Below are 26,020 nucleotides of genomic sequence, written 5' to 3'. Positions count from 1 at the left end.
AAACAGTCTCTAAATGCTTGGATAAGAGCAGAATGGCAAGACAGGGTGGGAAAATTCTATCCTAGTCACAGAGTACCTGTATTGGCTGAATACCTTCTTCTTCAGCATGCTGGCTGAACATCTTTTATGATAAGAAAACCAGTCTAATATTAAGCCTTATAGATTTGAGATATACACCATTATATATTCAGAAAAGCAAGGTTAAGAAATGCACTATTAGCATCAGGCATCCATCTCCAGATTTTTAATTCTATTTTTCAGTTTTGAGGCTCAGCCAACATTATGTCACATTCACAGTAGCTGGATAAGATCAGTGCTTATCTGCTGCTTCTGATCATGTGGCATCATTCTGCTTTGCTTATCTTTTTAATCAATGTTGCACTGTAACAAATGACTACATGCGGTGAAAAGCCATGATAAATTAGGCTTATCTTGGTGTGCAGGATGTTTTCTTGGAAAAAAAAATAAGGATAGCTCATTCATTTTTTTTCTCAAAGCAATAGGAATGTATCCCTTTTTTTCTTCTCATATTATAACAATTATTTTGATTTTTAGTACAATTCAGAATTCTCAGAAGATTTGTGGTACATTTTTAGGTTGTCCCTTATACAATAAGTTTCTAAATAAAGGTTCTAAGTATATAAACACTGCAAAGTGATACAAAAATGTGAGAATTCAAAATAACAACAACTAAAAATTTTATGTAGAAGAAGAAATATTGATTTCTGAATTAATTTAATAATACTATGCTGTTTACAGGAAGGAAGATAGTTATTGCTCAGTATTGGAAAGAACATTAAAAAAGCCCACCAAATCCCAAACACCCAACCTCTAGGAATGTAAGTTCAGGCCAGAATAGCTTGAAAAAAAAAATTAAAATTAAATTTTAATTACTTTGTAATTAAAAATAATAAGTCAACTTTAAGAGCTTAAAGGATTGTAAGTTTAAAACAATGACGCTAAAAAGTGAAAAAAAATTACTCTTTTTTCTCTTTGCTTTGTGAATTCATTAGACTATGTTACTTTCATCATAGCAAGAATTCCTATGAGTCTTTTCAGCATATTTCAGTTTTATGTCTCCTAAATATATTACATTTTCCAAAGTAATTTTTGTTTTTTTTTCTGAAAGCATTATTTTCATTTACTAATGAAGTGGTGTGACATCTATTACTAAAGAAAGAAAAAGATGCCACAGGGGTCATTAAAATAGTTTATATTAAATTGGAATGGTTTTCACTTAGACCTTTCATTTACATCATTCCAGACTAGAATAAAGATTAAAAGTAGAGGATGTGATAAAGTTCACATGGTTAGCATATTAACTATTTAAACATGCACAAATTCATCAGATAAAAGGTATATAAGGATTTAGTTTTCATCGTCTCACAATTGGGTGGTATAGAGATTAGGGGTTACAGCTTAATCCTGCACATATTACTGATATAATCTCTTTTACAACACTAGAAAATCTCATTAGGGAATAAATAAATTTGATGTTTTTCACAAAAGTCTGGAGCTGGCTTGGTGGAGCTTCTGCCCTTCTTTTCCTCTTTAAAAGTGCTTTGTGAAGATATGTATTTATAGAAAATTCTTAATAATGATAACAGTGGAATAAAAAAAGTTGAAAAGTGGTCTGACCTTCAGAAAGTCTTACTAGATTGCACCCCAGCTGTCCTTCCTCAGAGAAGAAAGTATTTACATCTGCCTTGCTGCATTTCAGTACAGGCTACATATCACCCCAGAGAGTTGTGTTGCAGAGTATTGCAAATGCTTCAGCAAGTCATAAATATTCCTCATGTGAGGTTCAATTTCTTCAGATATCTAAGGTTTAATTACATAGTTACTTTTACTTAAAAAAATGTTATGGGATATTACTTCCTTGTAAGGAAAATCTACTTACAATGTCATTAGCATCCTCAAAATTTGTCAATCACTATAGTAATAGAGAATCACAAAATGGTTTGGATTGGAAGGGACCTTCAAAGATCATCTAGCCCAATCTCCCTGCCACATTGCTCCAAGCCCTGCCCAACCTGACTGAATACTGCCAGTGATGGGAGACCCACAGCTTCTCTGGACAACTTGGTCCAGTGTCTCACTGCCCTCATCACAAATAATTACTTTTTAATAGTTAACCTAAACCTACCCTCTTTCAGTTTAAAACCATTGCCCTTTGTCTTGTCTATACAGTCATTGGCAACAAGTCCCTCTCCACCTTTTTTATAGGCCCCCTTTATATATTGAAAGGCAGCAATAACCCTGGAACCTTTCCCTTCTCAGGCTAAACAACCTCAGTTCCCCAAGCTAAAGAACCTCAGCTCTTCCAGCCTTTCTGGAAGAAAGAAGAAGAATGTTTCCAGACCTCTGATCATTTCTGTGGCTTTCCTCTGGACCTGGATGCTCCAGGTGGGGTCACACTACAGAACAGCAGAGGAGAGCATCATGACAGTGTCTTGCTTCTGTTTGCTTCAGAGTTCCTTTGTTCCTCTACACTGACTTTAAATGTTGTATTTGATTTTGTTTCAAATATGATTTGACTTTATTGAACAGATTTTTTTTTGTTTTCTCCAGCATCTCACAGAATCACAGAATGACTGATGTTGGAAGGGACCTCTGGAGCCTACTTTGCCCAAGTTTGCTGCTTAAACAGGCCCACTTGGAGCACTGGACCATCACCAGACTTCACCACCCCTATGGCAACCTGTGTTAGCATGTGATCATCCTCAGAGTAAAAAAGATTTCCCTGATGTTCAGAGGAAGTCTCCCATGTTTCAATTTGTGACCATTTCTTCTTGCCACTGGGCACAAATGAGCAGAGCATGGGCCCATTCTCTTTGCACCCTTCCTTCAGGTATTTATATAGATCAATAAGACACTCTCTTCTCCAGGCTGAATAGGGCTTCAGTCCCAGCTCTCCCAGGTTTTTCTCTTAAAAAATGCTCTAGTCTTTCTTATAACCCTTTGCAAGAGACTGTTCAGTAGCTCTCTATTCCTCTGATACTGGGAACACATTGAGCTATACTCTTCCTATAAAATTCTATAAAACCTTTTAAGATATTAGAATAAAGTTAAATGTAAGATGCTTTGGGATTCCTCCCTTTCCCTTTCCCTTTTCCCTTTTCCCTTTCCCTTTCCCTTTCCCTTTCCCTTTCCCTTTCCCTTTCCCTTTCCCTTTCCCTTTCCCTTTCCCTTTCCCTTTCCCTTTCTGTTCCCTTCCCTTTTGTTCCTTTCCCTTTCTTCGAATATTGGATGACTTGTAATATTTTCTTGTAATATTAACTTGATCCTAAGACAGGTCAAAAGGTCATGGGAGAGAGCTAGTTAAAGTTTTTCAGCTTTCAGGACATTCAAATAATAAAGACATCCAGACAATGCCCCCACTTAACAGTTTCCTAGCCTGTGACAGACTACAATTTCTAACACTTTTTTACATCTAAGCCTTTCAGTTGGGATTATCCTGCAAAGGAAGACCTGATATGTAGTTCTGCTGCTGCTAACTAAATAATAACCAGCCATTTGCAAAGGTGGTGTTGGATTAGTGTCTTCACACAGCTTGCATGCAAGACTACAGGGGGCTCCAAAACTCTTTGCAGTGATCTGTTTTGAATTTAATTAGTGTAATGCAATTTACATCAAAAACAATTTCTGAGCATATCCATTTTTCTTCCTACACTCAATCAGGAGTGAAGGAATGAAAGAAGGGAATAGAGGAAGGAAGAAAAAGATGATAGTGAATTCATTGATTCATTCATCATTTCTTTTTCCATTTTTAGACTGTAAGATTATTTCATCTGCTCTCATATGAATTATAATTAACAGCATTAATAAGGTGCTTAGCCTACATTGAAAGAAAATTAATGTTATTAGCCAGAGAATACTTCTCCAAGGCATGTCACATGCAGTGACATTATAACTGTGAATGCTTTCAATACTGAATTCTGTTATACACACATCAGTATGAAAAAGCAATAGACATACACAGTCCAAAGCTTATCAAGAGGCTTTGTATCTTGGATTTTTGACGTGGATTGCAATAATAATATTCAGTATTGGTTTAACAAGTCAAAAACATGAAATATTCAAAGTATTTTATTCATGTATCTTTTGGGCCTTTCTCCTCCTAGCATGATGATTGCTGTTACAATGGAATAATTGTCCAATTTGGTATTGATTCTCAATAAACAAACAAATTAAAATGGAATGTTTTGCATTTAGAATTTTGAGTCTTGAGTAGACTTTTCCATCTTACAAGAAAAGCTTTTGTTTCTCTCTTGAAAATGGCACCTAAAGTCTTTCTGATTCCATCTGATCTCTCAAATGAGGAATAATATTTCAGTTGCATTCCACTGTTCAATCTTTATGTCATCACTGGTACCTGGTAGAACTTCAACTTGCAACTTCTACTCCTTTTCTACTCCTTTTCTTTTTAAGTCATCCATGAGGTTCTTCTACAACATGATTTAGTCAGCAGAAAACACTGTAAATTTGTTTTAGAACTCAAAGTTGCTGAATTTTTCCTACCAAGGTTGAAGATTTCAGATGTTGTTCTATAACGTAGTTTTCAATCTACTCACGTTTTCTTCATATGCTGTGTTGTCTTTACTTAGAAAGTCTTGCAGCATAGTGTTATATCTGGGCTATCTTGTTCTTACTGCTTTTGCAAGTTACATTCACCTATGCATAAATACTAATTTCTGTCAAATGAATGATAAAACCTCCATTTCTGAAAAGCTGACACTATTCACTTTTTCATCTTTTCTAGACAATTTTTAAAATCTTTTTCTACTGTAGCATCTTCAGAGGCATTTCCAAGAACATACTGGTTACTGACATCAGCAGTACAATGAATCAGTCTACTTTCTCTGACACAGTTGATGCATTAAAACTGGACTTTTCAGTGGAGGTTAATGGAAATAAGTACTCCCTTCAACTGAAAAAAAAAAAAAAATAAAAGGCATATTATTCTTCCAGATTCATTTGGAAATGACAGCCATGACTTTTTTTTTTTTTTTTTTTTCCATCAGGCTAATAATGGAGGAGAAAGTAGCAGAGGAACTAAACACATTTTCTACATCCTGGAGCAAATATGCCATCTCTCATCAAGAAGATCTTACAAAACATAACCAAAACTGAAATCAACTGAAAAAGAAAAGTTACTTTCATACTAGTAAATGACAGTTGTGGATCTGTGGATCTGTTTCCTGATTAAGCTAGCTCTCCCTGATGCTCTTGTAATGAGCAGAAAAGGATGATACCTGAGGAATCTTGTGTATCTTCTCTAAATTTGTTCTGATTTCCTATATTATCACCATTAAACTTGAATCTCTGATTTAACCCAAGCTTTTTAAATAACATGCTTCTGTCCTACAGTTGGTTTATTTGACACATCTCCAAAAGTCTATGTTCATTCTGGAAAAGAGCAGTGGTTTTCAACCTGTTACCACCTCTGCATCAGTAAATAGCCTGAAACAGCAGCATATCAGCTACTCTGCTTTCCAACTTGCTGTTTAAACCCTAGAGACACTCTCTGGGGCAGCAAGGAAACAGCAAAATGTAATGGCAGCAGCAAAAAAACAATTAGGCTGGAATAAGGTAAATATTGCACAACAAAAAAAGAAAATCAAACACAGACAGTAAAACCAGCTAATGCCCAGTGGATTTCTGCAACGTGGATGCAAACAGGAATTATAACACATGCAGTCTTTCATCTAATGCAAGTACCCAACTGATCAAATGCTGGTGGCCGCTGATAGACATGGTAAAGATTCAGGGTTGACAGAACTGGAATAAAACAAAACCTGCTCTCTCTTTACAAAACAGTATTGTTCTGTTTTCCCCTACTTTGAAAACCCTTCCTAAGAACATTACAGTTTCCCACAACAGTTCTCCCCATTCCTGTAAATACTGCAATAAGTACATTACAAATCACTAAGTATGCTGTGCTGCCTTTTGCCCACTGTTTGTGCAACTAGACTTCTTGATGTAAAATATGCAAAGAATACATGTTTAACTGCTCATGCTGGCATAATTTATGTATGCACCAAAGCTAAATATCTGTTTATAGCAATTTAGTCAGAAAGCTTTCTTGAAGAAAGCCAACTTGCATTGACTTGTACTGAGAAGAGAATCAACTTGGGATATACAGAAGGAGGACCATAAAGTCATCTTTAGCGCCTACAATACTGTTATTATGCTATTTTTCATATGATTATTTACAAATATGAACTGCTACCTGTTTTCACAGGTGATTATCTGTGGAATCAGAGAAACACTTCTATACATCTAGACATACAAGAAGCTTGTTGAAAGATTTAAGGACCAATTCCTCTCCAGCCTCAGAGAGAATGGAAGGCTCTGAAAGGGAAATTCATTTTTTTGGACTATTCTTCATAAACAGCAGTAGACCTCATCTTAGTGATTTCAGTAATTCAGAAAAGTCACTGAAATAATTAGCAAATTAGTTTTACCAACACTGCATATTTGAAATAATTTGAAAATATTTTAATTCTGATATCATATGGTCACTTTTAAAAAAAATAGATTGTTTTATAAGGATCATTTGAATACCCAAGATGCACTCAGAAGCTCAGAGGACTGGATTTAACTACTCAGCTTCAGAAGTCCACAGTTAGATGTCCACGTTTCTGCTAAGTCCATGCTGCATAGACCACCTTCACAGTCAAAGAAGGGAATTGCTTTTTTAGGACACAATAAATTTGGCAATAAAGTAGATATTGCAAAAGCTCAGATTATTGTGCTTTCTAAATGATTGTTTCTTTCCCCTAAGTAAAAAGGACAAGTATGACCGATATACTATAGACACAAATTGCTGGTCTCACTTGGGTGAACACGAACACAAGTCATCATGAATTCCTTTCACTGCTGTTAGAAGCATATGTAACGTACCTACACTCCAGTCCATTTCCTCCACTGCATCACCATATAAACCATGCTTGCTCTTTCCTTTGAAATTTTCTGAAGCATACAGAGCAGTATGGACATGAAGATAAGACAGGAAAAGTAGAAATGGTGTATCAGTCTTCCTGGAAAACAAAACAAAACAACAAACTCTTAGAGTATTTTATAATATGTTTTCTACAAATAAATATTTCTTCAATAGAATTTTTTTAAAAAGGCTCCCTGTCCCCCCCTCAAAAAAACAAACACCAAAACAAAAAAAAAGGTGAAAAGGAATAATGTAATTGATTACAGGATAATTCTGAATAAACACACACCCAGTAAAAATACCACTCTTTTACTGAATTGAAAGCAAAAATAAATGACAAAATCTATCTAAATATTATTTGTGATATATATTGAAAAAGGACTTGTTGTTCAAAGGCAGGAATCTAGCAGTTTCTGAATACAAACACCTCTCCGTATTTCACACATATATTTTTAAAAACCTGAATACAATTTCTGTTCAAAAACATACCCTCAGCACTACATATCCATGTGAAACACAATTTCTTTTCTCACAAAGTCATGTGGAAGCTGATCAACTAAACTGTTGTTGGGGACCTGGGTCTTTATTCCAGACTAAGGTATAAGACCAAACCTCTTTTCTTTTAAAGCTCTGTGTGTTTATGTATGTGACTCCACATAACCTCAAAGTCATACCAATATAAAACTTTTTGTTCTCAGAGTAATGAACAGTCTCCATTGTCTTCTATTTCCTAAACAGATACAAAAGAAAGAGTGCAATAAATAGACTCTCTGTAAATTCTGCTGTTCATGTGATCTGTCAACACGATATTTATGATCAATTCCAGCAGGCTGTGAAAGCACAGCTCAAATAAGTACTTCTCCTTATGCATTATTTATAGTACTTTACTTAAAATTGTGCCGTACTAGCCAAATTTACTGCTATATGCTCTAACAGCACTTGCAGTACATTATGCATATTGTAAATATCAGCTGAACCACAAAAGCACTACCCACAAAACTTGTCTGGATCACACCTTAAAGCACATGGCTAATTGCAGACTACTTTTAGTTTTATTTATCATATTTTCCCCCACCAAGCTGTGGTGGATAATATCTGTGATTCACATCAACATCAAATGGAGGCCATGGATTTCCTCAAGCAGTTGGTTCATCCACCCTTTAAAGAGGGGAGCCCCAATACAGGCATGCTCATAAAAACCACTTCTTTAAAATTAACAAAAAAATCCTAACATTTAGAACTTGAAAACAAAGTTTTTTAGTAAATGAGAATAATCTGATATCAATGCTTTCCTCTTTAAGAAAATTAATAAGTTTAATCTACTATATTTATGATCAGCTTTTCCTCTTTCCTTGGTTGGATCTGTTTTTTTCACAAGTTGCATGATTAAAGCTTTTTTTCTACTGGCATATACAGTAGTAGATAAACACAGAATGGGAAATTTTTATCCATATTACTCACTTGAAAAGTGTGCTTCTGATGGGAATTCTTTCCTCATAAAAAAAAAAATTTCATTATTTAGGAAACCCAGAGGAAAAAAAAACATTCTCCATGTAAAAGATGAATTAAAAAAAATTGTAATTTTCTTACAAAATTTGTGCATAAAATCTGTATTACTTTATCAATATAAAGTACTGATCCAAAACATTTAAGACATGTTTCTCATAAAATATACACTTTCCATGAAGCTGTTTGTTGCTATTTCAAAGGTCATATATGTGAGAACTTTTCACAATTTTTGAGACAAAAAACAAGAGATCCCTGAGTCAATTAAAAAGGCTGAAAATATCACCAACTGAAGTAAAAAAAACATATACTTAAAATTTACTTATTTAATATATACATAAATGTAATACTGACCTTTCACTAGAGAATTTTACTGCAAGGCAGATGATTTTTGTTTTACAACTTGAATTTTTTAATGCCTGGAATTATTGTTGACTTTTTCCTTAAACACAGTTTACTGAATTGAGATTAATATACAAATTCTAGGGTAAAACACCACAAAAAATTATTTTGTACTTTAACACTGCAGGCTATATTTAGTTTTCATGCAAACTACCTTGTTCTAATACCATAGCGACACTGCATTCTCATAATTGCCTACTTGCTTTGCTAGAAGTATCAATAGCTTCCAATATAAATGTTATTTTCAAGACGTAATAATTCAAGTTTGTTTTGTTTGTTGAACTCACAGAAAAGATCTAAGTTTTATGAAGAGTCATCAAATCAATGATTGATATGGAAGGGTACTACATCATTCTCTTTTTTCCAACTAAAATTGACAGCTTTTGATTGACAGCTTGCTGTCGGGTGGAGAAGTGTCTCACCTATTAATATCCTAAAAAAGATCAGAGGCAGCTATTTATCTCCTGCCAAAACACTTTGAGGAGAATCATGACTAAATACCTTTACTCTGACCTTGAAAATGGAATGACAATACCAGCTACTAGGCAGGAGAGAAATTTGACAATAACAGCTTAACTCCTGAACCACTTCAAAAAATAGCTCTTTTAAAAATGTATTTCCACTATCTTTTACACAGCCCAAACACAGAAAATCTCCTTTTCAAAAAATTTGAGATTTTTTTTATCCTCACATGAATCATACAGTTTTTTCAATTTATCAAGTAGCTAGAGAGATTACACATGTCTGACATAAGATATTCTTCAGGGTGTTTTTAATGGATCTTGAAAACATCTGAAAGCATCACATTGCTGGTGACTCGTCTGTATTGCAAAGTACCAGGTTCTTCTTTTTTACAGTGAGTGTCTTTATATTACTCAAGGATTCAGCTCAGGCTTGAGCTATAAAAAACAGCTTTAAAGTGTGTGAGAGAGCAATTAAAATTAATCTGACTTTGTGCTTCAAACCCAAGTCTTTTACTTTTTTCCCGCAAATCTGCTCTAAATGCTTGCTGCTTTGAAAACTTCTTGGGCAATTGTTTGCTTTTCTGTGCACTTAAGTGGCACAGTTGACACATTGAAGGGAGGGAACACCACCCAGAGGTGCCTGGACAAGCTTGAGATTTTTGAAAATTTAATGAAGTTCAACAAAGCCAAGTGCAAAGGTCTGCACCTGAGTTATGTCAATCGCAAGCACAAATGCAAGCTGGATGAAGAATGGATTGGGAGCAAATCTGAGAAGGACTTGGGGGTGTTGGTTGACAAGAAGCTCCATATTAGCTGGCAAAATATGTGCTTGCAGCCCATAAAGCCAACTGAACCCTGGGCCTCAACAAAACCAGCGGGATCAGCAGGTAATCTTTGAACACGTCCAGGGATGGGGCATCTGCAACTGCTCTACCTGCTCCAGTGCTTCACCACCTTCAGAGTAATGAATTTCTTCTTAACACCTCATCTAAACCTGTACCCTTTCAGTTTAAAACTATCACCTGTCACTACCTGTCCTCATAAAAATTCCCTCTCCCTCCTTTTATAAGCCCCCTCAAGTTACTGGAAGGCTGCGGTGAAGTCTCCCTTGAGCCTTCTGTTCTCCATGCTGAAAACCCAGCTTTTTCAGCCTGTCCTCACAGGAAAGGAGTTTCATCCCATTGATCATCTTCTTGATCCTCCTCTGGACCCACTGTAAGAGGTCCACATCTTTCTTGTGCTGAGCAGCTCACACCTAGATGCAGTACTCTAAGAGAATCACCACTGCGTCAACACAAGCAGATAGAAACATAATATTTCCTTTCCTGTAATTTTCCTTTTATTAAAAAAGTTTTTATTCAGAACCCCCCAGTGGATAAATTAATTAGTGCTTATTCCCCATGGATGCCTCCTCTGCTTCCAGATTAGACCACCAGTAAGACAGTGCTCTTTCTGATACCAGTGGATGAATGCACTTGATTAAATCTTCTTGTTCCCGCAGGAGGAAAAGCCAAATTTTGGCTTAGTTGTACCAAAGTAGGACTGTTCTACATGCTGGATTTCATTTTGTTCTGACTGCTAACAGTGCTAAAATTCTTGTTAGTCTGAATGAATCTATGAATGAACGTTTCTGTATTTTAAAATACACACCTTCAAACACAGATGCCATATTTTTAATTTTTTTTCAAAATCAGAAAGAGAACTCCAGACTACTGAGGGATAACTTATAAGAACCATAAAGGTGTTGAAAACGCAACAGAGAGAGGAGGAAAAATGGAACTATATAGAAAATCTGACACTTTGTAGTGGATATTAAAAGCAGAATTTTTTACACTATATCTGAGTGGTATTTTTTTTACCACTATATCTGGTGGCATTTTTTAAATAATTCTTCCATGCCAATAGATTAGATGCTTCTACTTTTCCAATTTCATGTCTTCATTGCTTCCTTCAAATACTTAAGGTAAACAATTCACATTTGTTTTTATTTCCTTTCTATATAACCTTTTTTCTCCCCCTCCTAAAGAACATTTTGTAAGCATGGAGAAAAAAAAAATTATCATCTAGTACAAATTAAACTCATTAATGAACTCTCTCATCCACAAAGCTTTGGAGTCCAGTATACAGATCTACTTCTGTTTTAGAAGTGTTCCATTCACCATTCACTCTGCCAATCACTGCACAACTAGTGAGGACCCTAATAATTCTTAAATGACCTAAAGATTTGGTAAAGCTCTATATGAACCCCCACCTTCTTCCTGTCACCTTCTTGTTCAAAAGGCATAACCAGAAGTCTGAGAGATAATGCATGAAGATCTAGTAGAGTTGCTAGAGCTTATAAGTTATTACATTTTTTAATATATGTGCACGTATACATTATGTGTATACAGAGATACACAAATTCTTCTCTATAATTTTTATTTTCCTGTAAACTATAAGGAATACTCTTGTAGGATTCATAAAAACACTGGATTTGAGAACTATAACATCAGTACAACATGACAACTGCCACATCTTGAGACCTAGTGATACATGGAAAAGCTAAAACAAAATCTGCTACAGTAGCTAACAAAAAATTTGAATAGGTGTTACACCAGTGTTTCAAGGACTAAAATGGAAGAGATAAAGAAAAAGCTTACAATTTATTAACTGTTATAAAATGTTGAACAATATGCTAATGCAATCTATGACTGGCAAAACTAGGCAAGATCATTCTTCAAATTCACCTTCACCACAGCTTTTAAATATAATAATGTTAGTATTTAAATACTGTTTTCTAGAAACTAGATTTCATTAGACTTATAAAAAATATTACTATTACTTGTGATCAGGTATAGAAATTTCTCAGGGAGGTATTCTGTATCACAGAGTGGTATTTTTGCATTGTTAATTTCTGATATGCTAGAAAACAGACCCTGGCATTTTGCAAAATTGGATTTTCTGTGCAGCTGGTCATTGAAAGGCACACTGAAGATGTATGAATGACAACCACATTGAATTTAACATGAAATAAGGAGCATCCATTTGACTTTCAAATACGTTGTAATACCAAGAGAGCATTCTGTTATGTTTATGACATGTAAACACACTTTCTCTCAGGAAAAAGTAATTAAATTAACATACACAGAGCTGACCTGCCTACTTACAATTAGGGTAAGCAACTAAACTACTACCTGTTTTCACACACCAGATCTGACACTTTTAATTGCATACATTCTTCTCCAGTGCCATTTTTGGGCATTGAATTTTGTATTTGCTCTCTATCAGTTTATTAAGGAACAAACAAAAATTGTAATATGCACACACTGGACTAAGGAAGATAAAATACAATACCACCTTTCCAAAAACCAGACCAAAGTAAGCACAACAGCACAAAGCTGTACACTACAAAGACATTATAAGACTTTAAAAATGCAAATTCTAATGATTATATAGAATCATAGACCAAAACTGGCCATCCAGCAGTCTGAAGTAGTAGTTCTGGAAGACCTCTCTCCTTATTCTGGGAATCACAAACTCTCATTTTGTGGTCTCTGTGCCCAAAAAGCCTCCAGCCACCACAGCACCTACCAGTCTTTCCCTGTTCACAGAGAGCAGGTCCAGCAGGGCCCCTCCCCAGGTCATTTCACTCACCAGCTATGTGAGGCAGTTGTCTTCCATACACTCCAAGAACCACTTAGTTTCCTGTCCACTGCACTGCATTTCCAGCTCTGATAAGCTGAAGTCCCCCACATGAACAAAGGCCAGGAATTGCAAGACTTCTCCCAGCTGCTTACAGACTATTTTGTCTTCCTCTTCATCCTGTCTGAATGGTCCATGACATACTCCCACCTTGGTATCTATCTTGTTGGCCTATCCCCTGATTCTTACCCATAAATACTTGAACTTATCACCACCATCATTAAGCTTTGGATTATCAAAACATTCCTTAACATAAAGGTCTACCCCACCACTACTCCTTTGTCTATTCCTTCTGAAGAATCTGAAGTTTATACAAGTCACAAAACTGAAAATTACTGAGAAACAGCTAGAAAAGAGAATGTCTGGAAGTCCATCACCTAAACCCTGAAGAACTTCTAGAGGATATAAAGGCAATAGGTAAATAAACTTTTATAGCTAAAACATGGGAAAATATATATATAGTCATACACATTGCATATAAATGTAGCATAAAAAAGCTTTACAGGAAATATCAGTGCTGGTGAAGATTGGAGCTTCATCATACATTTATTGTAATCTTATTTAACCAACTAAAAGACACATGATACCTGATGATTTTTAGTCTGATGATGAAATATATATTCAGAACCAGGAAAGGTGGAAGTTTGAATTCTTTAACTTCAGGATTGTTTGCACTCGGGTTAACAGTGTACATGACTGAGTTTGCTACTTAATGTGTCAGCTAAAGAAAAGGAGAGCGTGTGACAAGTTCAGTGTTCAAAGATGTGGCTAAAGGGCTGAAAAAACTGACAAGAATGCTGTTAAGCACTGTGACTTTCAAAAACCTTGTGGCCCTTCACTTCCACAGCCTGGATACCTCTTGGTGGCCATTCACCTACAAATGGCCAAAGTCAGTGGATTAATCATAAAAGCAATGGTCTACTGGTGCTCTGGAGTTAACAGGTATGAACTCTATCATGTCAGAACTAGTGTGTCAAAGCAAATATTGGATTTGTTGCTCACACTAACACATGGGGCAGATCAGTTCAGTGAATATTAATCCAATTACTCATATCCCCAGGAGTACGGTTTATGGTCATATACTTTGCATGTGCATCCATTAAAGGGCACAGTTAAGATTGCTCTAAATGCCCTAATTGCTTCTCAATACTTTAACATGTTTGGATATTCTCTAATATAACATTGACATAGAGTCTGGGTTATAATTCTCACTGCTGTAATTGCAGCACACCTGTAACAAAGTTTGTTGCAAATTATGAATATGTGCTATTAACCTTGACTTCAATTTAACATCAGTGTTGTCTGAAAACTACACTGATATTTGGGGACAAGTGCCTAAATGACGCAAAGTCACTTACCTCTAGCTGGGTCAACAAAGCTATGCTGACTTAGAATATACATTATTTTGCCAGCTCTAAACACTGGGGTCAAACAACAACACTAATCTACATAGTAACACTGTGCACATTACACATATTAATACAGTTAAAACAGTTACTAGCTTTCTACCATCGATTTCTATCTTGAACTCACCTTTTTTGAGGCAACCATTTTATTGTCATGGCATTGAAATTAGTGAAACATTCATAGATACCCAAAACAGTATCACTACAGGCTCTTTATATACTTGTAAACAGTGGAAGAATATACCAACAAATAGTTAATGGATTTGAGAGTCTTTTGAAATCACCAAACGCTTCGTCACTAAGGAAGTAATGTCTTAACAATTTTCAAATGTGTTTGTTCATGTGTTTGTAAAAACAAAGTACTTCACTGTTAAATTAGTTACAATGTATCTGAGAAGGCAGCTTTATATCGATCCCCATCACCAAGAGGAAATAAAGATGGTTGAGTTAATTTATAAATACTTATGAAAATGTTGATTGTTGTTAACACTTACTCATTTAAGGAAATTTGTTATAAAAAAACATTTTTTCAGTATAATATGTAAAAATGGCCACATCAAATATTCATAAAGATGGAAATTATAAAAAATTGCAGTATGAGATCAATATTTTAGATAAACATTTTTTCTTGCTAACAGCCAGAAGCAGCTGCTCTGTACAGTCATTAAGTCTTCAAACTTTAGCTGCAGATTCCCAGTATGTGTTTTCATCCAGCAATGACACCATTTGCATGTATTCACAGAAACCAATGCTACATACTTTAAGGGACAGTAATTCAGGGATGTAGAATAGAAATTCAGGATAACAGTAATTCTATATGCTAGAATATGATTTTATCTTGATTTTTTATTTTTTAAAATGCTGAAAATTGTATCAAAAGTGGTGGAGAAAAATACATGTGCATATTTTTTTCCAGAAGTTAAATTACTTAAATATTTTTTCTGTAACTATATTGATTTCTATTTTAGAATGTACAAATGCATACTTTTTTGACTTAATCCCATTAAGAGCCCTTTGGTGACGATTACGGCAAAGCAACTAACTGACCTAGCAAAAATGAACCATGACTTAGGATGGTTTTGTAAACCCAATGTTTAGGTGGCCCATTATGATGGCTATTAAAAACACTGTTTTCAAAACACCAGTTTGTTTCACAGAATCACAGAATGGATAAAGTTGGAAGGGAAAACAGTGGGATCATCTGGCCTAAGTGAGTCAGGGTCCCTGAGAACGTGGTCAGGGTTCCCTCAGGGTCAGCCCAGAGAATGTGGCACAGGATTATGTCCAGACAGTTCTTAAATATCTCCAGAGAGGGAGACTACAAAACCCCTCTGGTTAACTGTTCCAAGGCACTGTCACCTGCACAGGAAAGAAGTCCTTCCTCATATTCAGCTGGAACTCCCTGTGCATCAGCTTCTGCCCATTGCCTCTTGTCCTACTGCTTGGCACCACCAAGTAGAGCCTGGCTCTGTCCTCTTGACACCTCCCTGCAGATACTTATGTACAGTGACAAGGTTCTCTCTCAGTTGTCTCTTCTTGAGGCTGAACAGGCCCAGATATTTCAGCCTTTCCTCATAAGAGAGATGCTCTAGTCCCTTATTCAATTTTATTGCCCTCTGCTGGACCTGCTCCAGAAGCTCTGTGTCCCAGAGCTGGACGCAACATTTCAGATGTGGCCTCACCAGGGCTGAGCAGAAGAGCAGGATCACCTCGCTGCTGGCAGTGCTCTCCCTAATGCCCCTCAGGATCCTACTGTCCTTCTTGGCTGCCATGACACACTGCTGGCTCATGGACAGTTTGTTGTCCACCAGAACCCCCAGGTCCTTCTCCACAGAGCTGCTTTCCAGCAGGCTACTCCCAGCCTGTCCTGGTGCCTGGGGTTATTCTGCCCCAGGTGCCGAAGCTAGCACCCTAATTTTGGAAAATCAAATCTTTTCAAAACTACTGCTATAAAAGTGGAGTCATCTAAAGTGACAGTATCTTAAAAAATTAGCCATATGAATGCCTTTTAATGGATGCACCAACTCAACAATGAAGAACATCTCCCCATTCCAGAAAAGTAATGAATTATGACTCTGCATTGTGCTTTCACAGAATTAAGTCACACCACAAAAAAATTTCATATTTCAAGTTACATGAAATTCTTAAGAATAAACATTTCCCTTTTTATAGAGAAATTAATTGCATACCTGATAGGAGACAACCAAACAGTCATTCCTACCAATAAGATTAACATCATCTTTTAAAGGAAAAAAATTACAATCACATATAACGACATATTCCCTGTGCCCACCAGGTCACTTTTTTTCTAATTTTCACAGTCACCATGAGATGCCGATGTTAACTTACAACGCAGTTAGAAACCTACCTTTCAATAAACTTCATGGCTTCTTTTGTCAGCCTCTGAGTAAGGTTCTCATAGGACAGTGGCTGCTGGATAATCCGATGGTCCCTCATTAAAAAGCAGTTTAATTGTTGAAAATGATAGAAGAAAAAAATCAAAACCACAAGTGAAATTGTGATTATTAACAAGAAGTAACCCAATGCTTGGAAGGGTACTTTGAGAAGACCAATGTACTGCACTACTGCCAAAGACACAAGGGCTATTCCAGTGATTTGGATTGGGATGACAAGGTCTTTCTGAACACCTTTTAAAAAAACACTGCCTTGGCCAGGTTTGCAGTCTCTAAAATTGGTCACGGGAAGGCCATAAAAGTAATCAAATCCATGACTGAGGGGGTGGTGACAGAAGTCATTACTGCTTTCACAGTTCATCCCAAGATGCCACTTTCCTACAAAGAGAGAAGGACAGGGAGTATTTTTGTAGTTAAATCATGAAACTTACTTTTAATGTGCATTAATTCAAACATAAAACCTTCAATATCTGGCTGATATCCCCCTGCTTCCAGCATTTATTGTGCGGATCAGTATTTTCTACTGAAACTTTCTTTGTGCCTCCATCAAAGATTTCTTTTTCATATCTCCCTCTTCATCACAGTTAGAAATAGATTAACATGGCTGCCGCTGAAGAACATTAAATTCTGAGTGGGCTAGCAGGTCATTGAAGAGAAACAAAGCTCTATCAGACAGTTAACTTTGAAAATTAAGTATGTGTAGTCGTCATAAGATAATACTGATTTGTAGCAGCCACTGATTGAAGAGGAAGAACAAATATGGAAGTACAAAATATCTTTTCTGAAGTTTTTCTGGCAAACAATTTGACTAATTAAAAAAAAGACAAAAGAATAATAAAACAGTAACAAGAAAATAAATCAAGAATATGAAAATTATTAAAGCATTTATTATTTAGATTGTGAAATCTCTGAAATTGCCAATATCCGTCAAAATACACATATATATAGAGGCTGCTTATTTTATATTTATAAATTTCATATATATAAATAAAAAACAACAGTAACAAGTAAATTGCTTTCAAATACTCTCTCTCACATCATTTTGTACCACTAGGAAATCACTCTAATTCTGCAATAATGTTGGACCCTGTCTGACATAAGAAACCACTGAGCCTGATTTGCATTATACTAATACAATCTATATTCATGTTGATTATGGTAAGTATCTAGATAATTCATTCTATGACTCAGGTACAACCTCTCACCACATGGTTATGTATTGCTTAGCACAACAAACCTAACTCGTAGCAGTTATTTGAATCAAAATGCATAATTATAAAAAAATTCAAATTCAGTTAAGCTTATTGAGATAGATTATGGATAGAGCTATGCCTTTGCTCTCAGCAAGAAAATGTGCTGAATATTTTAGAAAAGCATGCTGGCCTTGAAAAAACAGATTACATTATATACTGCTAGGCCAAACTTTATTTATTTTTCTGAATCAAACACCTAAATATGACCAGCATAATTCAGGGGTTGTGATTGCAAAAGAAATAAACAAGAAAAACTACAAACCCAGTAAGTCTTCATTTCCATAACTTACCCCAAAGAAATTGGAAATACTTGTTTCAGAGAATTCAGATTATTCATGGCAGTAAATGCAAAACAGAAAAAAAGGGCATACACAGAATTTTCCCCTTTTTCAAACCAAGCCAGCTTTTACACCTTTGTAAGAGAGTCCTGATGCAAACAGTCCTGAACATCTCCTTCTGGGTCTCCAGAACATCGTATTCATCCCACACTTTTTCCTTTGGCTGTGACAAATGCAGGTACTGCAGTACCAAAGAGGATGAACACAGGGATCAGTTCTGCTTTTTTAAAATTTAGCAAATTAGGTGGATGCTCTTATTTCTCTTCCACAAATAACAGAACTGAGTTATAGGATGAGAATGTCATATGCCTAAGTTTGCCTGTCAGCAAAGGTGGAGAAAAAGCAGTAATCTTGAATCTGAGAGCATAATTAAATCCAGTTTTCCTCACATGTCTCTTGATGGTCTTAAGCTAAAAATAACTTTTACATATCATCAAAGCAGGTAAAAAACATTTTCAGGTCTGCTTATGTGTCAGTGAAATTAAGGCCTCTACACCTTTCTCATTCCATCAGAACTTCTCCCTGTCAGACAGCCCATCACCTGAAGTGGCATTCTGCTGGTGGTATTCTGAACAGAATTGTTCTGGTCACTACTTTTGACATGATCCAGTGAAAATTATCATGGTCAATTAAGAAAACAAGCAGTACACACCATTCTACTGAAATTTCAGAAGTTATAATGGTGCTATAAAGGGCTAGGTGAGGCTGGAACTCTGATTTTCATTCCCAGCATTCAAAGACACAGATTTTTGAAAAGAAATGCTTCATTTTTTCTCTTGTGTTTGAATGATTGTCTTAATGGAATAATTATAAAGCCAGATGTGTAACACAGTGAGCAAGAAACAACTGTCATCATGAAAAGAAACTGCTCTTCTGCCTTTCTGCCTTTTTTTTTTTTTTGCTATTATATGTAAATCTCAAAGCAACTATAATTCAGTAAGAAAATATGAAAAAGAAACTCAAACAAATTAAATATACCTTAAAGGTCACTTATTATGATATGTAGTTGATTTTTTAACTGGATCTCAATGACAATCCAGGATAGAAAAACCTTTCAATAACAAATTAGGGCAGGGGGAAATGTAAGTCCCATTTTTATTGAAAGGGCTTCTTTAGCAAGCACAACAAATTGTTCAATGTCAAGACAAACTTGCTCCTCAGAAAAAGATTTGTTGAGAAGCAACTTAAGCCAAGCAAAGCAGAGATCAGGTTAGCAGAAAAAGCAACAGAAGCCCCTGCCCAAATGATATCGGGAGCTGTGACGGAATGACACAACTGCCATTCTCAAATGGCTGGGGAGGCAAAAGGTTTTGATAGATCCTGCACTACTCTGAAAAAGCAAGTGATGGCTGGGTGCACAATACACGTTTCATTTCACTCCTTGTGACAATAACCCCTGCCTTGAGCTAGTGCTTGAACAGATTACTGTAATGTGCTTTAGATTCTGGGGCCCTTCTGAATCTGAGAGCAATGCAAAATGCTCTCGTCTCTTTGCCAAGTGATGCTTCATAGAATGGACACTTCACACAAGCATCATAAGCATTTCAACAAATTCTACCAAGCTTTTGAGTGAAATTTATGCTGTTAATTGTAAATTATGAGTACCGTAATAATTTGAGACCTAGGCTTTTTTCCCTCTCCATCAGCCACAATTAAGACTTCTGCAGAACGAAAGCAATGCGATGAAAGGCAAGTGGAAGTGAGAAGCAAGTCCTATTAAGCCAAGAAATTTCACTTGAAACTCCATTTTTCAAAATGCAGAATCCTAAGGACACTACAGAAATCCATGTTTCCCCTGTATTTTTTCCTCAGATATTCGAAAAAAGAGAAATACTGTAGTGGTTTTGGTAAAAAGACTGATTTTTATATAATTTCTTTTGGAATATATTTCTTTTGGATATATTTCTTTTGGAATGATTTTGTGCTTTTCAGATAAATGACAAGATACAAGATGTGAAGCAAGATGCAAACAGAAATATTTGATGTTCTTAGGAAATATATTTATTTGAAGTACATAGCAAAATTTATAAAAAGTGTATGTGCTTATGGTATTAACATGGACAGATTTTAGGCTGTTTTATGAATAACTGTTGTACTAATTCCACTCCACAGACTCAGTCAGTCTTGGACACCTTACTACTGTGATGTTCCCAAACATTATAATATTTCATTCTGAAAGAAATAAGTTATCAATTAGTATTTTAGCTTTGGAGATAAGCTACATAGGTGGATTTCAAACTTCTCTGGACTCTGGACAACACACTGGATAGCAACATTGAGGAAATTAACCTTTACTCTACTGCAATTTAGCATAGCAGTGGTTAAAATACTATCTACGAAATGTAAGGGAAATTTTTGCATTATGAATAGCAATTTCCAACAAAACATCAGCATTTCTTCCCACTGGTGAAATATTACGTATTCTATGCATCTGTTTTTTTTGATAGAACTTTGTTTTGTTGCAGATCTGATCGTGTGCTTTCCTGACAGACCTATTGATTGTCACCTTCTTTATGTCACAGGGGAAAACAATGCGGTAGAAAAGTGTATACATAAAGTAGATTTATAGATGAAATATATTTTGGGACATATCAAACAAAAAAAGTATATATTCAGAAGACAAAAAAAATTTAAAAAAGAAACAAAAATGCACCTAGGGAAGAAAAATAATTTCCTCAGAGAGGAGATTGACCAAAAAAAAAAAAAAAAAGGCACTACAGGCCTGAGGATCAGAAAGGCTTCAAATTATCCTTATGCCAATCCATCACTGGTGCAGGATTTGACAATTAATTCTTTGGGAGCTGCTGAGTTAAATTGAACCAAGCAAAGAGTCCATGACCTAGACCAATATAATATAAGAACACCAGCAAAAGCAGAAAATATACTGGTTGTGAATCAGACTGCCTATCTAGTCTTCAAATCTACATAATTTTTCTTTCTGTCATTTACATATGCTTTATCCCTAATTTTAATGCACTTCTTGATTTTTGGAAACCTTCATTATACTCTAAGGGTATGGTAATATTACATTTTATGGTCTCATAGCTATCACTCAGGCCACTTGGAAGAATTGTTCATTAAGCATCATGGAGAGAACTTCTGGAGATCTAAGTGGCAAGCTGTCATGCTGCAGCAAAAGTAGTTAAAAAAAGAACATTAACTGGGTCAGCCCCAGAAAATGAGTTGTATTACTGTGCTTGTTACAAACAGAAAAAAAACAGTCTTTAATTGAATACAGAGAAATACAAATCAAGTCCACAAGGAACATGACAAATCATGAATGGCTTTTTTGTTCAAACTATGAACTATGTGAACTATGGTTAAAATTCACCTACATTAAATAAATTTCTGATAATGATTTCTGGTTTTCTATTTTCATTCTTTCAGGACATCATGGTATTTTATGCTTTATAAGACTGGAGTATAGCTAAGTAGGATTTTTAGTTAGAACACTGACACTAGTTTATCTACATAACACAGACCTTTTTTGAACAGTGACATGAATTGTTAGCCTTGCTAAACAGCCTGGGTTTATAAACAGAAATTACTCTCAAAATTGCAAGTTTCTGTTTCATTAAAAAAACAAATTGCATGCATCCTTCATATAAATTAATTTAGTAATATTCCAGTATGATGTTCTCTGTACAACTATACCCTAGCAATTCCAGGACAGAAACGCATTATGTAATTCGAGTTGAACTTTTCAAGAATCTTTTAAAATATAGGCAGTGGCCAAATTAAGAAAAAAAAATTCAGAAATTTTTAATGCTATACTTTTATGACATTAATTCCAATTCTATTTAATATTAACCTAGTATGTTTTTTTTTGCCCATCACTGGATATTTATGCTGTGATCAGTTGTCTGAACTGTCTTTATAATGAGAGAGAAATACATTTTTATATGAAATATCTAGCAAATAATATGAAAAAATTCCTGGAAATGTCCATTTTTGTCTGAGGACTAAGATGGTAGCCCAGGTAGAGCATTATTTACTTTATGGGAATTTGAACACTGGTGAAAAACAACCATGGCGCTGACTTGTACCCCTGTGATCAACCCCTCATTGTCTCTCTGATGTAATCAAACTCCTAATTATACTGAAAACTTTTCAAGGGCTTGAAAAAATTTCAGTTTGTTCAACTTGTTTCTTCAGTACTTGCAAAATTAGACTATAACTACACAAGTGAATTAGACGTTCTTACCTGACTAGTGTTTCACATAGGCATGGGAATGTGCTCAGCTTTGTTCCAGAAGAATAAATTCATTATGCTGTGGGGAGAAAAGCTTAATGCAGGCCCTTAAAAGCCTATATGGGAAGTTAACGTTCTTTTCATTGAAATGAAAGAAAACAGCGCTGCGCATGTCTGCAATTTTACCTATTAGAGCTGTTGCATAACCTTTCTGCTTCAGGAGTTTGGAAAAAGTTATTTCTTCAGAAGGAAGTCCCCCAGAAGAGGCAGAAAATAAGAAGACACCAACTCGTGAGAAGGCAGCCATTCCTAAATACAATAAAAATGAATGAGACCAGGATAATACCAAGAAAGAATTTCCATTCATTAGTTCTGCATGCACTTTTTTGCCTTAGGTGGTATCACTTAAATGACATATTACAATCAGACACTAAGTGTTGCGAATGGAAGATACAATCATCCATTTAGATGAGTGAGGTCTTTCCTGTATTGACACCAGAAACAGACGTGGAGAAAAAAATTCTGAGCTTATAACCATGGGGCCAGCCATCACATAAACAGCTGCAGCCCTTTCTGTAGATTTTCTAAGGTATAGCAAAATTTTAAGAAATTGAGCTTGCATAAATTATTTTTCTTGTACACAGGGAGGGAAGGAAGATGAAGACTAAGTGAGATCATTCCCAAGTTCTACTTTGAGAATTTCCCCTGTCCTCAAATGTGGTTTTCTACAAGTAAGGTTTTTTGAGAGAAGTCATATTGAAATAGGGCAGTCTTACTTCTGGGCATGTAAACATCATGAGGTCAGAAAGAGCAAGAGAGATTCTGATCCTGTAAATAGAGTGGTTTGAGCTGTCAGCATTGATGGGGTGCTCCAGTGGCATGAAGACACATCATCCAATGCACACTGAATGAGTGCACTAAAGGAGCATCAGGTACTGGCTATCAAGACAACATCTAAATAAGGCACAGTAATTTCTATATGCTAAGAGTCTGAGAAACACAAATGAGCTTATAAAGTGCACTCAGGATGAAGAACTTGAGAGCTCAGGTTCATAAAAATTAGATTACTAGGATTCCAGATGAGGGCTGGCACTGAAAATAAGACAGTAAGAACAGAGAATATCTATGCAAATCTGTGCAGATGTATCTTCAGGAAATCTAAATTATGCAACTGGATGATTACAGTGCCCAAGTTACATGACTGATGTAGACAACCAGAATCCTCCCTCAGGTATCCCTTGTGGTTACATGAGAAAATGACTCGTTAGACTGGTTTATTAAAGAGAGCTCAACCTACCCTTCAAATGCCGACTTCAGTTTTTCAGCCCAGACAGTTTTGCTAATCAATGCTTCAGATAGCTTTAGTCATATATTTATCTATATTTTACTTCTTTATATTTATTTTTACATATTTCAAGCTCTTGTAACTGAAATCAGTGTAATCCCATTATCAGAATGAAAGTACAGAAGCATGATTGCTAATTTTTTTCATCATTACCTTTCTCTTAGCTTGTGTCTCATCAAATACAGCATTTTGGAATCTTTTTCTTTAGTTCTGTTAGCAGGAGATTTATATTTCTAACATTTTTTCCACACCATGATTCTAGTGTCTTCTATAATAAGCCTTTACTAGTTCTTCAGTGATATTGAGAAGCAGTCCATATTTAGAAATTTTGTAACTTCAGTAAGACAAAATTCAATTTTTGTACCTACATGGAAATGATTAAGTATGTCTGAGAGCTGATCAGTGAAGAAAAAAATTAGTTCAAGTCCTAATTTTTCAGAAATAAGAACAAGCAACATTTTGGAAAGTGATCTGTGACTTTATCTACAGTAAATATTAATAACAATATATCGGTAACAGGTATAGAAAATTTTCCTTTGCAGACAAATGTAGTGGAAAATTTAGCAAGTTATATTAGCTGGCACTTTTGCAGAAGCTTGTTACTTGATTTGAGTGAGCACAAACGTATCAAGTAGGCTCCAGAGTCTTGCTTTGCTTTCATTCCCAGAAGCAAGGACAGGATGTTTTATCACTAATGAACAAGTGATCTGATTAATGTATAATGATCCTTGCTAAAAATGATGTTAAGGGAATGTTAAAGTTGCATGGCTAAGCACTGAGAGGCTCAGTCCCTGCACACTAAAATAAACAGACTAGATCTTCATGGACTCAAATAGGCTTTGGATCAGGTACTTTGAAAGTAAGAGAAATTAAATGCATGTTTTCACAGGATACTTAATGCTGTGTATGGGTAGATATGGAACAAAAATAGCACTTCAAATAAGTAAGATATTTTTTTGCTCTCTTCTTCCCAGTTTTCAGGGCAACTGAGTACCTTAATGAACTGTCCTGCCCCTACCTGCCCCCTACAAGAAAAAAAGAAAAACCAAAACACAAACCCAACAATTTGTCTTGATGCCTTGTGAAGGCTGACCTAGAACAGAGACCAGATGCAGCTAAAGAGTAAAGTAGGTATTTATTAAGAGGCCTCAAATAGATCCACCTTGGGCAGCAAAACCCAAAATGGCCACAAAATGGGCAACAGGCCACAGGGTCTCACATTTTTCTAAGTTTTGGTCCATTAGCACATTGGAGCTAATGATCCATTTACAGCTTTAGCCCATGAAGTCCCACCCTTCTTGTTTTCTCTGTTCAGTCCACCGTCGTTTATGCTCTTGGGCCTGAGATCTGGATCTGCTGTCCTTGGGTCCCCAGCTTTGTCTACCTGCTCTGTGGAGAGAGCTTACTATCCCATAATGTGAAGCCTAGACTTACACACTAAAGCAGAATAGAATTTGAAAAATATAAAAGCTAAAACCTGAAGCATCAGTCTAAACAAAAAGGTTTAGCAGAAACAGAAATGCTTGAGAAGAAGTATTTACATTGGGTTCTTCCACGGAGTTTTTCTAGACGCGTCTCTGTGGTGTTCAATACTTGGGCTGCCCACCAACACAGTGGGAGCAGGCAAAGAGCCTGGGGTCATTGCAGAGTGGAGGAATTTCACAGAATCACAGAGAATCACAAGATATGCTTAGTTGGAAGATATGCAACAGGGATCATTGAATTCAACATCCAGCCCTCCACAGGACATCCCTAGGAGTCCCACTATGCGCCCCAGAGTATTGTCCAAACACTTCTTGAACTCTGTCAGGTTTGGTGCACACAGCCCTTGAGGTGAGGCCACCCTAGCACAGAGCAGTTCATAACAATCCCCTCCCTTGCCTGGCTGTTGATGTTGTGCCTGATGCAGTCCAGGACATTGGATTAAATGTTGGCATTAAATACCACAGTCAGACTGCTTTGTTGCTATTTAAACAAAAAAAAATTTTACTCACTAAATAAACTTTATCGTTGTGTCAACTCTTCTGAAATGTGAAAATTCTCCCTATATATGAAATATTTCTAATATAGACC

General features: G+C 35.9%; 1 protein-coding gene across 5 annotated transcripts in view; it reads right to left on the bottom strand.

Moving 5' to 3' along the window:
- STS (steroid sulfatase) overlaps positions 1–26,020 on the bottom strand; it is a 107,097-nt gene that overhangs the window by 56,095 nt on the left and 24,982 nt on the right. For all 5 annotated transcript variants that reach the window (XM_059839715.1, XM_059839717.1, XM_059839714.1 and 2 more), the window contains 3 exons: positions 22,789–22,911; positions 16,774–17,197; positions 6,907–7,043 (listed from right to left, as the gene is read on the bottom strand). In XM_059839715.1, coding sequence (XP_059695698.1) covers positions 6,907–7,043; positions 16,774–17,197; positions 22,789–22,911 — 684 coding nt within the window. The remainder of the gene's footprint in view (positions 1–6,906; positions 7,044–16,773; positions 17,198–22,788; positions 22,912–26,020) is intronic.

This window comes from Haemorhous mexicanus, chromosome 2, assembly GCF_027477595.1.
Source record: "Haemorhous mexicanus isolate bHaeMex1 chromosome 2, bHaeMex1.pri, whole genome shotgun sequence".
Classification (NCBI taxonomy): domain Eukaryota; kingdom Metazoa; phylum Chordata; class Aves; order Passeriformes; family Fringillidae; genus Haemorhous; species Haemorhous mexicanus.
The sequence above is the reverse complement of the archived record's forward strand: the minus strand, read 5'-3'. Positions and strand labels throughout refer to the sequence as shown.